At 39.6% G+C, this 16,527-nt stretch overlaps 1 protein-coding gene across 1 annotated transcript; it reads left to right on the top strand.

Annotated features, from left to right (window-relative positions):
- The first annotated feature begins 90 nt into the window (after positions 1–90).
- FAM199X (family with sequence similarity 199, X-linked) lies at positions 91–13,112 on the top strand. Its single transcript, XM_075513516.1, has 7 exons — positions 91–438; positions 3,407–3,626; positions 5,403–5,552; positions 5,894–6,055; positions 7,168–7,428; positions 8,331–8,506; positions 12,879–13,112. The coding sequence occupies exons 1-6, from the start codon at positions 251–253 to the stop codon at positions 8,499–8,501; spliced, it is 1,152 nt and encodes a 383-aa protein (XP_075369631.1). The 5' UTR covers positions 91–250; the 3' UTR covers positions 8,502–8,506; positions 12,879–13,112.
- The last annotated feature ends 3,415 nt before the right edge of the window (positions 13,113–16,527 follow it).

The raw sequence follows: 16,527 nt of genomic DNA, 5'->3' as shown, positions 1-16,527 counted from the left end.
GGGGCGGAGTGCGGGGGCGCGTGCTGGGGGCGGGCACGCGTGGGCCGCCGTCCGCCCTCCGCCGCGGCAGGGGGCGCTGTGCCGTCCCGGCGCGGAGGGCCGGCGCCGGAAGGAGCCCGCCGCGCCGGCCGCGAGGCTGAGGCGCATCCCGGGACCGGCTGCTCATGGCGGCGTCTGCGACTCGGCCGCTGCGTGTGTGAGGCGCTCGCCTCCTCCCCGCCGCGCCGGAGCCGTTCCCGTTCCCGCCGCCATGACCGAGGAGCCGTACGAGAAGTTCCTGGCCCCCGAGGAGCCGTGCCCGCTGCTCTCGCACCAGCACCCGCCGCGGGGCGGCAGCTTGAGCCTGAGCGAGGAGGGCTGCCTGGACGTCAGCGACTTCGGCTGCCAGCTCTCGTCCTGCCACCGCACCGACCCGCTGCACCGCTTCCACTCTAACAGGTCCGCCCGCGGCTCCGCGGCCGCTGCCCGCCCGGCGGACCGAGACGGCTGGGCCGCGGCGGCTCGGTGATGCCGAGGGGGGCCGGGCCGGGGCGAGCGGGCGGCGCGGGGCTGAGGCGGCCGGAGGCGCGGCGGCGGCTGCCGCCCCTCGCCGGGGACCCGTCGGGCTGCCCCTGAGGCAGCGGCGGGGTCGGAGCTCCCCGTGCAGGAGGGCCGTGCTTCCCCCCCCCCCGCTGCCCTGCCTTCTACCAGCCTGGGTACGGCTGCGCTCCGGCTGCGGTTGCTGCAGGTAGCCCGCTCGCGTGGCCCTGCCTGGGTTACGCTTCCCTTTGGCAGGGCTGTGTATGAGCTTAGTCTGGTTTTGGTTAATAACGTTACAGTTGTTACTCAGTGTGAGGTTGGTCGTTTTTTGAGATGTATTTATTCCTTTCCGAATTTCTTAGAACGCAGTTTTGACTGCTGTAGGATGGGCAACTAGAGAGTGGTATGTTTATAATAATTAAAAGCAGGCCTGGTGTGGACACCAAGCAAACCTGTAGAGGTTCAGAATGAGTCAGGAGGACTGCACTGATTCCTGCTGAAACATTTCCATCCCATGCTACTAATTAAGGGCAAGTTATTCTGTCTCTAATTTGTAGAAAAGGTCTATTCTAAAAATGCAAATGTAGCTCTACAAAGAAATTCTAGTTGTGCTTATGAAATCAAAACCAAACAGTCCTGCTTACCTAAGAACCTAATTCTGCTACTATTCACGCACAGTATTAAACTTGAATATAGCAATAGCTTTTTTTGAGGACAATTTGTGGGATTTCAGTCTTGAACATACGTGTGGGGTAGTTTTGCTTCCTGTTCCAGAATTGCAAGATACTTTTACTGGTTATTAGTGTTTCTACTACACCTTAATGAAGAATGAATAATCAGGTAATCTTTCAATTGAATTTGTATGAAATCATGGAAATAACACTTTAAAAGTGTCATTCACAAGGGCAAGCTCTTAATTGTAGATTCTTAAATGATTCAGCATGAAGAGCCTTGATCAAATATGATACACTTTCATGATCTAGTTCTTATATTGTAAGACGCGATTGTGACATGAACAGTAAGATGTATTCCTAGCATATTTGTAAGATAAATATGTGATATTCACCAAATTTGCATTTAATTAATTTTGTACATTTCTCTTTGTATTGCCTTTCACTTCCTGAGTGTGTTATTCAGGCTTGCTCATTTTACAAACCCAGGTTTGTAACCCAGGCATCTTGAGTGGGTATTTCACTTCTTTGGGCAAGGATGTACCCTGTCTTACACTGATTAAGCCATTGCAGATGCACGGCTCAATCTGTGATGTTTGCATAAGGCTTTCTACTTTTTAAAAAAGTTATGGGTAATTTTAATGTAGTTCCCACTTCTTGTTAATCCAGTTCACCCCAGCAAGTACAGCAGGCCCCCCTAGGTATGAGAAGGCGAGGGCTGACTGCCTATACCTGCAATGATACTGCATACCTGCAGTATCTGTGTGTAGTTGGTTGGTGGTAGAGCCCCTGTACCTCATCCTGTGTTTTGACGGGTCTGGAAACTTTGTCCATCTTATCTTTCCTTTCATCGATATTTCGTGAATACTGAAACTGTAGTAGTGTTCAAAAGCATGCTGTGTCACCATGCTTATATTCTATTCTATACCAATGGATTGCCCTGCCCACAAAAGTCTGTACCAGTAAAACATCATGCATGTATGTGTAAGGGATGCAGAAAGGGACGGAGGGCAAGATCTCCTGGATCTGCTAAAAGAAAAGTTTCTGAAATGTCTTTAATGTTGGATAAAATCACTGCTGGCCAAACAGATGTGGGAGTGAGTTAATCACAAACATGTTGAGCCAACCTGGTATGCAGCTTAAATAATGACAGTGAGGACCAGCCTTTCTGGGTGATGGCACTGCTCAGCTTTTGCAGTTGGATAGAGGAATGTTTTTCTAGTTAGCCAGGCTGAACTTGATAGGCTGATGGAACAGGAGATGATAGCACGGGTTTGTGTGGTGAATTTTAGAAGCCCTCTTCAAATTGTTTTGGCCATATTGCAGTGCTGTGCTGACTCATAGTTGTCTCAACCTACTTTTCACTAATATGTAAAATAAATCCAGATATGGGGACTGATTTCATGAGCTTGTTAAATTCTGGCTTACTCTCATTAGAGTAAAAAACCTGTTCTGTGAAGTTTCAGTCCTCAATTGCTTTCCTTTAGCAACAGCATTAATTAGCTTTTTAAATGAAATTATGAGAGGGAAAAGTGTTTAGTTTTGCAATGGTAGCATTTTGACACAGGTCATTTTCCCATCTTGCACTGCCTCATTCCAACAGCATGTCCAATATTTTTGGCATTCAGAGTTGAAAATAGTGAATAATGGAACCTTGGGTATATCCATCATGTGTTTCCTTGTTAAGCCTTAGTTTTGTCGGGGATTATCAACCTAGTATTTCTTTTTTGACTCCTATTTGTCCTGAAGTCCAATTGATTTATTTCTTAGTTTTGCTTATTTCAATTTATGTGGAAGTTTAAATATCCCAACATAGGGGAAATTATATTTTTAGTTCAGTGTATTTAAAAAAAAAACCCAAACAACAAACCAACCAAAAGAAAAGACAATTTACACATTACAGGAATCATGGCTCTGGGGTGGAAAGTGTTAATATATTAAAATAAAGGTGTCATTATACTAACTGTATATGGATTTTTGCTTTGCCATTTTTAATGTTGAATTCCCCTTGGTTTTGTTTATGGACCTTTAAAAATATTTTAAAATAGAATACTTCAGTTTACACAATTATAACTTGTTTCAGTAAAATCAATGTATAATGTTATTGACAAGCAAAGCGGAGATAGTTTTATGAGGCTTAAAAGAACAAAGCGTATTTCAGGACACATGATGTCAATATGTTTGCTGCTTTCTATTTGTTTTGTCCTGTTTTGCAGGTGGAACTTGACGTCTTGTGGAACCAGTGTGGCCAGCTCAGAGTGCAGTGAGGAGCTGTTCTCATCGGTTTCAGTTGGTGATCAAGATGACTGTTACTCTCTGTTGGATGACCAGGAGTTCACCTCTTTTGATTTGTTCCCTGAGGGTAGTGTCTGCAGTGATGTCTCCTCTTCTATCAGCACGTACTGGGATTGGTCAGACAGTGAGTTTGAATGGCAGGTAAACTAGTTCCACTGTGAATGTAAAATTTTGTATAGACTGTTAAGTGCTGGGTTTAGCTTTAATTGAAAAGTCCTCAGCATTTGTTTCTTGGTAACTACTGAACGCAAGAGCAGATATCTGAATCTTCAACGATAAAGAAAATGTTTTGTTCCATTTTATTCCAGCGTTCTTAATCTGGAGGAGAGGCTGAAGGTCAGCTCTTCAAAGAGGGATGCTTACATATTATGGTAGTTTGGTTTTAGTGACCACATGTGTCTTGTAGCCATGAGCTACAAGTCCTTTGTACTGAGGATCTGCCCCGCTAATGAAATCTGGTTATAGATGTCTGCTTCCAGTGATTTGGTCATTTTAAATCTTCCTTTGGAATGGAGCTGGCACCTAGGTAAAGTGTAGAAGCTCTTGCTGTAGCCTATTTCCATTTTTTTTTCTTCTGTGCCAGTAAGAGTACAGAGCTTACTTTGTCTCACTAGGATGGGAAAAGTGTGAAGGTGAATCACGTCCTCCTTTTTCCTAATCTATATTGGATGCAGTCCTGGTCAGGTATCTCTAGTTTGTGGTAGTCATCTTTGTTCAGCAGTTTTTCAATTGTGATATGCAAATCTTTTTATATATTATAGACTTAAAGTGACTTTTTATATTATAGACTTAAATAAATTGTGAACGTATACATAACTTTGAAACAGGAAACGTGGTGCTTCAGAATATACTGAAGAATACTTTAAAATTTTGTCATAAAGCTTAGTCAAAGCTTGTACAGAGTCTTCTAAGTGCAGTATAAGGACTGAAAACACTGATTTCAAGAAGGCACAAATCCTGTTCCAGAAGATGCAAATGAACGTAAGATAAGATGGACAGATTAGCTCTGAATTTCTTACTGTTTTAGTCTAACTGCTAGTCTCTCTGTATATTGTATCACAGAAGTTACAAGTGCATTTGTATAATGCAGGCTGTAGGAACAACTCAGATTGGATCCCAAAGATTCAGAGCTTCACTGAGTTGTGAAATTTTAATTGCCTGGTAAACTTGGCGATTGTTTTGAAAAGAAGCAATTTCCCATGTCTTAGTTAGCTGACAGCATGTTTGATTAGTAACTAGCTTTTTTAAATTATTCTTTGTTTTTTAAAACAAGCATTTCTTAAGAGACATACTTGATTGGACTTGTAGAATTTTTGAAAGACTTTTTTGTAGCTCTTCATGGTGTTATCTGGCAGAATCTGAGCATGAGTAATCCAATTGTCACACTTTAACTGGAGGTGCATTCAGAAATTACATGTCAGTTGTATAAATGAAGCTAGCTAAAGTTCTGCAGTTGCTTCCAGGAAAATGACAGTGATTTTAATTGAATTGTCTTGTGTAATTATGGGGTGTGGTATAAATTACAAACCTACTTTGAAATTATCTTCCTTAAACTAGGCTTATGCTTTAAAATGGGAGGTTTAGATTTAGGTTTGGATTGTAATGGACAGTTTACATTGATGGAGAAAGGAAATAGTTGAAATGCCACATCATTCTGCTGTTTTCTCAAATGCAAATTTTTAAAAAGGGGATTGATAAGTAGAGAATAGTGTGAATTGAGTTTGCACTTGCTGTTTATTGGAAGATTCAAAGGAGTACTGCAGGGTTATGAGTAATTATTAAGAAGTTGTTAGAGTACATAGATAAGCGATGCTTTGCTAATTTGACAGTGTGTTTTGAATTGTTAATAGTGTTAGAATGACTTTAAATCTGCCTACTGTATTCTAAGGCTTTGTTCTTTCTCTTGCATATTACAAGTTGCCTGGCAGCGACATTACAAGTGGGAGTGATGTACTTTCTGATGTTATACCTAGTATTCCGAGCTCTCCTTGTCTGCTTCCGAAAAAGAAAAACAAGCATAGGAATCTTGATGAACTTCCATGGAGTGCAATGACAAATGATGAACAGGTGAAATTGACTTTTTTCCCTATGTGAGAACTGTAATATACAGAAGAACTTTCAATTAGTGCCACATCTTAAAAGACATACTGATTTCTGTAGGTGTAAATGTAGACCTATGCAGTACTACTTGATTCTTGAAACTAAATCTTCTTGTCTTTTGCATCTGTAGTAGGCAGTTTAATGTGTACTCAAGTTTTCACCCTGAGTTTTTGAGGATACTCAATGAGGCTAGAATCGTAGGAAATGTGATACTTGAGCACATTTTATTCTGTTGGTCACTCCTTTTTTCTGTCACTCATTTAGAATCAATAATACTTTAAAATGACCTGCCTTTCTTTGGGTCCTAGGTTGAATATATTGAATATTTGAGTCGCAAAGTCAGTACAGAGATGGGCCTTCGAGAGCAACTTGATATTATTAAAATTATTGATCCTACTGCTCAGATCTCACCTACAGATAGTGAATTCATTATTGAATTGAACTGTCTCACAGATGAAAAACTGAAACAGGTGAGTTAAGGTTTGTACATATGACTTTGGGGTTTCAGCATCCAATATGTTTTGCAAAATCTCTTGCGGAGTTGTGATCAATTTTATACATAATCATTAGACATAGGGAGATACACTAGAGCACAATATTGTCAATGAGGGAAAACAGAGTTCAAAAGCATATTGTATGTATTAAACCTTTATATGAAAGACTGTGGTTATATATTCTCAATATGCGTTAAGCCTAAGCTGGCGTGCGTGTAATGAGTTATGCTGTGGGCCCAGTACTGCTTATGACAAAGTGTATTCCACTTCATGACCATCAACTGGTTGAGGATCTTCATTTGCTCGCTGAATATAAACTGGCATTTAAAACTCCAAAGGCTTAGAGTTTGTTGGGGAAGACCATAAATTTCATGTAAAAAGGGATATAGAAAAATGCATTTTAAAGATGTTACAAAATACAAGTTATAACAAAGGGTACGTGACTGGTATGGTAGATATATGCTACTGTTGTCTTAGTCTTTGTTCTATTGTGATGTGTTGTTGGGAAAAGATGCAGTATCCAACCAAGCTGAATTCCCCAGTGTTACTCTGTATTTGTGATTATGATGAAGGTAAAGATGGAAAATGGAAAACATTCACTGCTCTTATGGGCTTGGCCTATTTCATATTTCAAACATTTTATAAGTATCATCTTAAAGTAGAAAAGTACTGCTTTCCTTACAGACACTTTTGTTTGAGTATACCTAGCAAAACAAAGGGTTTTGATACATTAGGTAAACAACTTAGCTCGGTTGAACTTGACTGATATTCCTGTTTGATGTTATAATAACTTATTGTTATGTAGTAGAAAACCTGGGGAGCAGGAAAGCGGGAAAAACCCCAAACCTTGTTACTTAGTTTTCTTCCTTCCATAATTAAGTTAATATTAACTTAGTTCTTAGTTAAGTTCTCTTGAACACTGCCAGATGCTTGGGATTTAAGCAGCCACAAATGTTTTAAGGAGACTAACTGAACTGATCCAATAACTTGATCATTATTAATAGCCAAATTATGTTTTTTCCATGAAAAGGAGTATCTCAGTACAGTATTTATCAGGCTTTAGTAATTCTGCTGCCTCTGTTCTAAAGGTGAGAAACTATATCAAGGAGCACGGACCCCGTCAACGGTCTGCAAGGGAAAGCTGGAAGAGGAGTAGCTACAGTTGTGCAAGTACCAGTGGTGTGAGCGGTGCCAGTGCCAGCAGCAGCAGTGCCAGCATGGTCAGCTCAGCAAGCAGCAGTGGTTCTAGTGTTGCTAACTCCGCTTCAAACTCGAGTGCCAACATGAGTCGAGCGCACAGTGATAGTAATTTGTCCACAAGTGCTGCAGAAAGAATCCGGGATTCAAAAGTAAAGTTTCTAATTATGTACATGTGTATTAAGCTGTCTAACTTGTTGAGGTTGCTTATGTGATCTTAACTGGGATATTGGTACTGAAGGAGCATGGTTAGTAACTGAGGATCTGCTGAAGTTATCTAGCTAAACCAGTGCTGACTGTTTCCTCTGACATGACCATAAGGAATTTAAGCTTGTGCTCTTCCCATGACTTCTAAGTGAAAGCCTAATGTTTCTGTGTAGTAGATCTTCTCAATACTTTTGTTTACATTAAGGTGAGTGGGGGTTGAATAAGGGTTTATGTATCTAACTTAATTCTTTGAATGAACACAGTTTTACCAAAAAAAATTTATTCAAGATTAACCTAATCTAGGCATAATTTCCGGATAGTAAAGACTGTCTTGATTGTGTTTTTTTTTCCCAACTAGAAGTTTCATCAGGCTTTTTGAATCTTCTCCAGTTTATTCTTTCAACATGTCTTATGAGGTTACTTGGTGAGGAATGACCTAGTGAGGCATGTTTCAGTTAAAGTAGTACTGTGGCACTTGTCCTGTCTCTGTAATTTCAATTTCAAGTGTGGAGAAGAGGAGCAGTTCCTGCTTGCTCTCCAACATCTCAGGTTGTTGTTGTAAGACTGTAACATTTCCCCTGCAATAAAGATTCTTCCAATCAAAGGCTCAGCTATGCAACATCACAGGGTGATGTTGTGCCTCATAACTCAGATGTGGTAAATGGGCTTGATATTTTAATATTAGATACGATTTTGCATGAATGTTTGCATGACCTCTGAGAATTCATTTTGGTTATTTTTCAGAGCAGATGCTATTTTAGAGATTAACTTATATTTGCCAGCTTTAAAGGTAGTTTCTAATCTACAGAACAAAACCTTATTTTTTGTCTCTTCTGTATTTTGGCAGAAACGTTCCAAGCAACGGAAACTGCAGCAAAAGGCTTTACGCAAAAGACAGCTGAAAGAACAAAGACAAGCTCGTAAGGAAAGACTGAGTGGATTATTTCTTAATGAAGAAGTGCTCTCTTTAAAAGTGACTGAGGAGGACCATGAAGGAGATGTGGATGTTTTAATGTGACAGGGGTGAATTATCAGTGTTCTTTCTAAGCCTTAAATGTATTATCCTTATTGTTTACATATATTTCTTGACCAAATTTTGATTAGTGTTAACAGTATAAACCAGATCTTTTCTCAAGTGTAATTTTGGTAAGAAGGTCTAAGTATTGAGTAACTTCAGCTTTTTGAGACTAATTTTGCAACAAAGACTTCAGAAACTTAACTGACTTCTGAAAAGCTGCTGAACAGATACAATTTTAATGAAGTTTGAACTTGGCTAACATGCTAACTTACTTGCAAGACATAAGTTTAGGGGTGCTTTTGGATGACACTAAGCATGCATTACTATGCTTCAGCTTTTTTGTTTTTTCCAGCTTAGAGTTAATATTACATGTGGCTTGTTCTGTCTTCCTTTCTCATTATTAGGAAGATTGTTTGGCATGAGGAAAAAATCTTTAGTTCTGTAGGGCTTTCTTCAGTCTTGCTCTTGGATCATACAAAATCAAAGTACCGTGATAAATCCTTTTCTAGAAGTTGCGATTTAACTCAAACTACACAGAAAACAAGAAGCAGGACTTCTAATCAGGGAATCCGTAACAGAAATAATGCCTAATAATGCAGTTCTTTAGGAAGCAATTAGAATTCAAAAAAACAACTTGCAAGCTTAGTCTTCAGAAAGTTATTTTGCTGCTCAATATCTTATAGTATGATTGTTATTAATGGTTGACCAATACATCCCTAGTATCGCTATGAAAAGATTCGGATAAAAACATCTTAGTATCGCTATGAAAAGATTCGGATAAAAACATCTTTATGCATTGAAAGTACACTAATCTGCAATTAAGTTGTCTAGGACACTACTTACAATAGTTAAAATGCTACTGGAAACAGAAGCGCAAACAGGTGGCTTTTTTTCCCCAGAAGCATATCTAAATATGTTGTTGGCAAGAGAACTTAATTAATGCAGCTGTGCTTTTTAATTGTATGTTTAGCTGAGGATGTGTCTTCTGTGTGGGTTCTTACACCATTACACGTTTCAGAATTCTCTTTTTGTTGTCTATCTACTTTTGAAATTTCTTTTGCTAAGAAAATGAGGTAAAATTGTGGCTTTCAGGTAGGGAGGTAAAAGTAGTTTTAACCTGTTTCCTAATTCTGACAATCTGTAGGGTGACTTTTGTCTTTATCTTGGAACTACTTGTTACAGAACTCCTTCCCCCCACAGCTGAGATAACAATGATACTTCTAAACTTCAGCGTGAAACTGAAAAGGTTATAAAAGTATTTTCTAGTTTGAGTTTAGGAAGTAATTTTTCATCATCTTGATGCTTCATTAGTTTCATTTTGCTCTTGTGAATTAAGGAGTTTGGCAGTTTAGTGTGGCCACAGGCACCTGTAATTGCAGGATATAGCCAAATCCTGCAGAATTCTATAATCACCTTTATATAGGACTACTCACATTCGTTTTGCATGTCCTGCACAGGCTTACTACCCCTGACAGCTGAAGTATGTTTCTTTCAGAAGTGGCGTTCCTTGTAGCCTCAAAATAAAATGACCAGTAAAATATCTGAACAATGGCCTCTGAAAGGGCTTTGATAAGAAATAAATGAGGTCCATAGTCAAAGTAGTATGTGTGAACTTAGTCACTCTTACTGCTGCTAGACAACAGGTACCCAGATTTGGCCATTGACTGATTAAAATGACATTACATAGCTTTTAAACTCGAGTGTTAGCTATCCCATATGGCCAGTTACTTGGCCACTAACCAGAAGTGACTGTTACATGTCAGTATTTGCTTGCACTGCACCATAGCTGGTTGATGCCTCCCTTCCTCCTGTAGAAACAATACCAAAAATTTCTTAACAGTATGCAAGTTACTGAGAATTCAAATTGACTTGACTCTGGAACTTCTTTTAAATGTCTTGGATGGAAGAAAAAATTGAATTGCTGTCAATTCAGCTAATTTCAGGGTGCAGTTGTTGAACTCTTGCAACTTACCATGGCTGTAATGGGTGAATTCATCATGAAACATTTCACCATGTGTACACTGTCACAGTTCAGTACAACCTTTATTTACTGCAGTGACTTTGAAATGTGAATTTTTTCTTCTGAAGAAAAATGCACCCTTAATACTGTAGAGAATTGAGACTTTGAAATGAATTGTAAGAAAGGTGCAATATCTCAGCATGGTGGAGTGTGAAAGTGTGTCACTTTATTCTGTTTCAGCAGCTCTTTGGACTTTAAAATCCCGCAGGCTTTGTTGAGAGAAGACCCCTTCATTTTCATGAGGTACATTTCTTTTTGGTCACCTGTCTACTAGCTTCCAGAGATCATGAAAAGAGGGAGGATAGTATTTCCATCTTGATCTTAGTGTAAGCATGTAAGTATAATTTAATCCAAGTGATTAGATGGGTCCAGTTGCTTATCTGTTACATTGGATGAAAAAGTCCTGGGTGCCACAGTAGCTGTGCCACTTGTGTGACGGTTAAAACAATAGAAGAGAGTGAATTTCCAGGGGTTCCATGGTAATAATTTATAGTTCTGTAATCTTGTAGTCCCAGGATGCTTATAGCGTAAGAGTACAAAACTCTGAATGTTCTGCTAAGAATGCAGAATAACATCTTGCTTACCTGAATGTTGTCTTTGCCAAGTACTTGGCATCTCGGAGAATCAGGCCTGAAGTAGCCGTGGGATTCGAGAGTTCTCACATACTTCTACACGTTTGTGTTTTTTTCCCTTGTCTTTTCACATCCTTCTTGGAACTAATGACATGCTCATTTTGTGGAGGGAGGAGGTGTTTTTGTCAGATTCTTGTCTTTCCTTGCAGTATGCTGTATGCTTACCCAGGGAAGTGGTTGAGTCACCATCCCTGGAGGTATTTAAAAGACATGTAGATGTGGTGCTTAGGGACATGGTTTAGTGGTGGACTTGGCAGTGTTAGGTTTACGGTTGGACTCCATGATCTTAAAGGTCTTTTCCAACCTAAATGATTCTATGAATTTCTATTGGATACCTGTGGCATTAGTCAAACAGTTGGAATTTTAGTTAAACCTGGTCTTGCTGATTCAAGTGTTGGCCTTTGTGGCTACTGCTTTGTTTTACAGGAAGTTATCTACAGATTATTGGGTTCAGATAGATAAAGAAGAGTAACAGACTGCTAAACTCATGCATTCTTATTAGTGCTTTTCCAAAAAAGAATCAAATCTCTGCTTTTTATTCATAGATGAAAAATGTCAAGCTTAAAAACAAAATAGAGACAAACAGGAAAAAGCTCATAGTTGTATGGCTCCATGGTACTGAAGCTGTATATCTGGGTGCTTTGTACCCACTGTAATATGAATGTAATCAATTTACACTCTGTAACATTAATGGTTTGCTTCCATGGTAACTTCTCTAAAAAGGCTTAGAAGGAGCACTGAAAGTCTGATTGCAATAGGACTGTAAACAATAGAGAACATTCTTTTCTAATATGATTTTAAATATGAGGAAGAAAGCTAGCTGCCTGACAAACCTGTCTTAATTTTTCTGTGTGTATCCAATGTCATCCTTTGTCTCTGTTAAGATATTATCTATTTTTCTTTATGTGGGAAACTGATTAAAAGATGGTTATAGTATGCTCAGTATGGGGTGCTTACTAAGAAGAGCGGGAAAAGTCTTTGCAAGACTTTTCTGGGCTTAACTTTTAGTTCTCATAGTGTGGTTTGAAACCTGTGAAGATCATTCTCTGGGGAAAAAACAAACCAACCAACCTGCTTGAACTTATTCGTATGCATTTACATCAGAGTGCATATACAATATAGAAACATAAAAATGGCAATATTTACTGTTCATCTATGCTGAATGGCCTGAAGCCATTTCTTTTCTCCTAACACTCTTTCAGCTTTGAAATCAGTTCATGTATTGGTCTATAAATGTTAATAAACCTGACTGTTTTGGGGGGCTCTTGAAGTTCATTCTTATAAGCCAGATTTTCATGGTGAATGTAGTTAGATTTATTGGTTTAATGTTCTTTAGCTTACTGATCTTGCAGTTCTTGGGCACAGAAAAGACAAGTCAACATGCAATTTTCCATTTAAGGATTGCAAAGATAGTTTATTAATCTACCAAGGGCAAATCCTAGCAATATTCAAAACTTGTCTATTTTGACTATTAACTCTGATTAATCATACTTGCACCCTCTCTCATCTGGCTAACTTTAACACATTTCCAAATTACAAATACATTCTTCAATTTAAAAAAAATTGTAATGTCGAAGCCTTGAATATAGATCATAACCAAAGCAAGGGGAAAGTGGGGTTTTGTGATGTTTTTTTTTTTCTTTTTGGGGGGAGAGATGGGGGTATAGACTAGAGTATATGGTGCTGCTTAAATTGAGGTTTGGTTTGTTTTTTTTTTTCCCCCAGGTTCTCTGCTAATTCTATTGCTAAAATGCACTTTTGTATAGAAAACTGTCCTCTGTACATTCTGTATCTACTTTCCACAATGTTTATAGAGATTTTTCTGAAGTTGTGAAGGATTTACTGAAAGCTGCAATGCTGGTGACTGATACTGTTGACTTCAAGTTTTCATTGTATTTGAAAATAGTTATGTGCATATTGAATAACAGGTTGGAATTAAAATTGATGACATAGCAAAGATATTCTGATTAAACTATGTGGTATCTTCTTCAGAGCAGTGGGATTCATATATAGGGCTTGCATACTCACTGTTCAGGCAGAAAGTACAAATAAAGTGGCACATGCTAACTGTTCTTTGTGACAGAAAGCAAACCAGTCCCTCCTTAACTAGTATGGTTTGTTATCCACAAAATCTGATCAGAACTGTTTCATAGGAAAAAAATTATTTGCCGTGAATGATATAACCCAAGATCTTGCACTGAAAGCTGTCTGTCCTTAGTGTTGATTTATGTGCCAGAGGATTTTTTTTTATATATATGCTACATAGCTGTGGGCATAGGAAGTCTAATCACTTTTGTTGCCAGCAATAACTTTGAATCTACTTCTGCTGTCACCCTCAGTACCCATAGCCATCAAACCACCACCTATCCTGTGATGTTTAAAATCACTAATAGGACTTCAGCTGACAGCCTACCATGCTCTTACAGTTCATCATACAGGCACCTGTGTGTCACTATTGTAAATCCAGATCTCATTTGCTACAGCAGAAGCAGGTATGCTCAGGGATTCCAGCAGTTGCAGTGATGCACACCAAGACATGCAGCACCGGCAAGGATATGGCAGTAGCAATGGCTTTGCAATCACCAGTGTTTGCGTAGGCTACAGTGGGGACACTTGCCAGCCTGTACATTCTGTGTTGTCCCGGAACCAAATTTGCCTTCTGCAATACTGAAGTTTCAAGTGTAATATTACGAAAATTCCTTTTTCCCCTTGGAATCCAGCAGAAAAATCGGAGAAGAGAATAGCTAGCATAAGGATGTATTCCTCAGTGTTCAGAGTCTCCTGCAGCATCTCAGGGATCTAAACTGCCTTGTTCATCCCAGCTAAGGCTCATCAAATGCTTATGGAAGTTGATTCTCATCAAACACTTACAGAAGTTAAAATTGACCAAATGTTACCATCCCAGCCTGTTTCTGTAGATGATGAGGGCAGAAACACTGCATGTCACAGCAAGTCTTGTCAAACTGTCGGAGACCTTTAATTGTTGTGGAGCCTGTGGCTGGGAGGCTGCAGAATGTAACTGCAGAAGCTATAGCTCTTGTGTTTCTTTGCCTTCACTTCAGCAGCCTGCTTGTGTGTTTTGTCTGTTTTCACCCAAAGGTGAGTGACAGCACAGGGTGTTTTGCAGCAAAACAAATTGAAATGTTGCCAAGGACCTTGACCTGTTGTGGTAGTTGCTTGTAGCAAGGACTTACCGCTCGCTGGATAGCACCTAGAAGCTGCAGGGATGTTGATGCTTATGTTTTCTGAATGACAGGATCTCAGTGAACTGGTCTGCTGTGCTTTGGACTTCTGAACATTCCCAGTAAGTCCCGTTGCAGCAGTTCATTACCGAGGTAACAGTTGCATGGATGAGTAGTTATACCTCCTGACAAACAGCTGCCTGTCTGTCAGGCGAGGTCATGTGGTCACAGCTAAACACTGCATGTTACGGATCTCTTATTATCCCTCCTTCAACATTTCTTCATTTCTCTCTCAAGTGTATCAAGTTTCACTATAATGAGAGTCTCATTTGATGGCCAAACACTATTTGGGCACAAGTTGAACCAAAATTTCCACACTGGCAAAACAAATTGATAAAATTCCTTTACTAAATTGATAGGGAAAGATGGCATTGGCTATGATCTTGCTGTCCTCGGCACTCTCTTACTACTGGCCTGAACTGTACACTTGATCCAAACATTTCCCACTACAGAAATAGTTACAATTTGGTTTCCTGAGATCCTTTGTATATGCTCCTAAGTATCCTGTGTCCTACCGGATAGAAAATATTTTTTCTCACCTCCTTCCAGAACATTCATCTCTTGTAAATGGTTTTTCTGGTGCTGAGATCGAATTAAAATTCAAATTAACATTTCTGATCAGAGACCTAATTTCATGCTCTTTTTCACATGCTGCAGTGGCTTGCACTTCGCAGCATCACTGGTGTAAAAACTTTTCTCATGATGTAGACCACGTTCCTGAGGCTTAAGTGTGATAATTCATCTTGGCTGTAGAGTCTTTCTAATGCTACTTAGTTGAAGTACCTGCTGTATTGCTACAAAGTTTCTCGAAGAAAGAAGATTTATTGCTGTAGCTGAAATTTAAGAGTTTGACCACCAATTTCGCTGTGGCTTTTACGGAAGGTAACTCACTCCCCCATGCCTATTGCCACTAGAGGGAGCACTGTAGTCACCTTGAGACGACAGCTTTGCTTTGCTATAAATGCTTTCCTTTATTCTCTTATGTCCTATTAAAAAAATATTAGGGGGATTTGCTTCTCCTCTTATGCTGTTTTTGAAGGAGGAATGTGTCTGTTAAGAGTTAGTTTTACAATAATAACATTTCCAGGGACTAAGGAAAAAATTTGCTTTTTCTGTTCGTGGTGATTGCTAATTCCCGCCTGGTACTGCTTATTGCAATTGAAAGATGGAAGGATATTCCTGTTTAGTGTTAACTTTTGTATGCATACTGTACTGCTGCTTTAAATTTCCTGGTCTCTGTTTCAAATTCACCCTTCCTCAATGTGGGCTGAGAATTTTGCAGTTGAAAATATTAGGTAATGATAGAAAACAAGCAGTCAGCTTTTAATGCAGTAAGTCTCATAACGTAGATACCTGTCTGTCCCTGGCAGGCAGGGGAAAGAAGATGTAGCTTGACTACCTTTATTTTTTTAATAATAACTTCTGAATAGGGCTTTGGGGCTTCCTTTGGAGCAAAGGAAAATAATGCTTCAATGGGAGCTGTTCTGTAGTTGTTGTCTTTTTTTTTTTGTCTCTCTACTTGTCTGACAATTATTGCTATGTTTAAAAAAAGCTTACTAACGCATATTATGACCACAGGGAACAGGTGAGGAGTTCTCCCTGGAATCTCAGGTTCATTCTTGGAAGTCAAGCTTTTAATGGTCCTGTGCAGAATTAGGAAGGCTTTGAGCACTTGTATGTGATTGCGCGGATATGCTGGTGACTCATCCTCTTCTATCTCTCCGTCAGTAGCTGTCATAAAAACAAAATGCAAAAGGAAATACAAGTTCTAGTCATCAAGTGAAATACTTACATAGACGAATCTTTGCTCAGTGTATGGCTTATAAGGTCTTTGGTTTAAAATTGTCACATCACTATAGTAGTGAGATACTTTCTCACGTTCAGCTGGGAAACTGCTGTCGGCAAGCCTTTAGCATGCTGGCTGTTTGCAGGGTGATCTGAGGCAGCTTGCTGGAAACAGTGTGTCTGGTCCTTGCATTAGCCGTGCGCCCTTAAGAAAAAGCAGTATCTTCTCAGTTCTAAGTTCTTTTCTTTTCACAGAAGCATCATCATGCAAATCCTATGACCCAGCGACATTCACCTTCACAGCATACTTGGCTGCTGCTTCTTCAGTGTTGGGAGAACTGATGTCA

The sequence above is a fragment of the Mycteria americana genome, chromosome 10 (genome assembly GCF_035582795.1).
Source record: "Mycteria americana isolate JAX WOST 10 ecotype Jacksonville Zoo and Gardens chromosome 10, USCA_MyAme_1.0, whole genome shotgun sequence".
Taxonomy (NCBI): domain Eukaryota; kingdom Metazoa; phylum Chordata; class Aves; order Ciconiiformes; family Ciconiidae; genus Mycteria; species Mycteria americana.
Note: the sequence above shows the minus strand (reverse complement) of the source record. Positions and strands in the feature narration are given on the sequence as shown.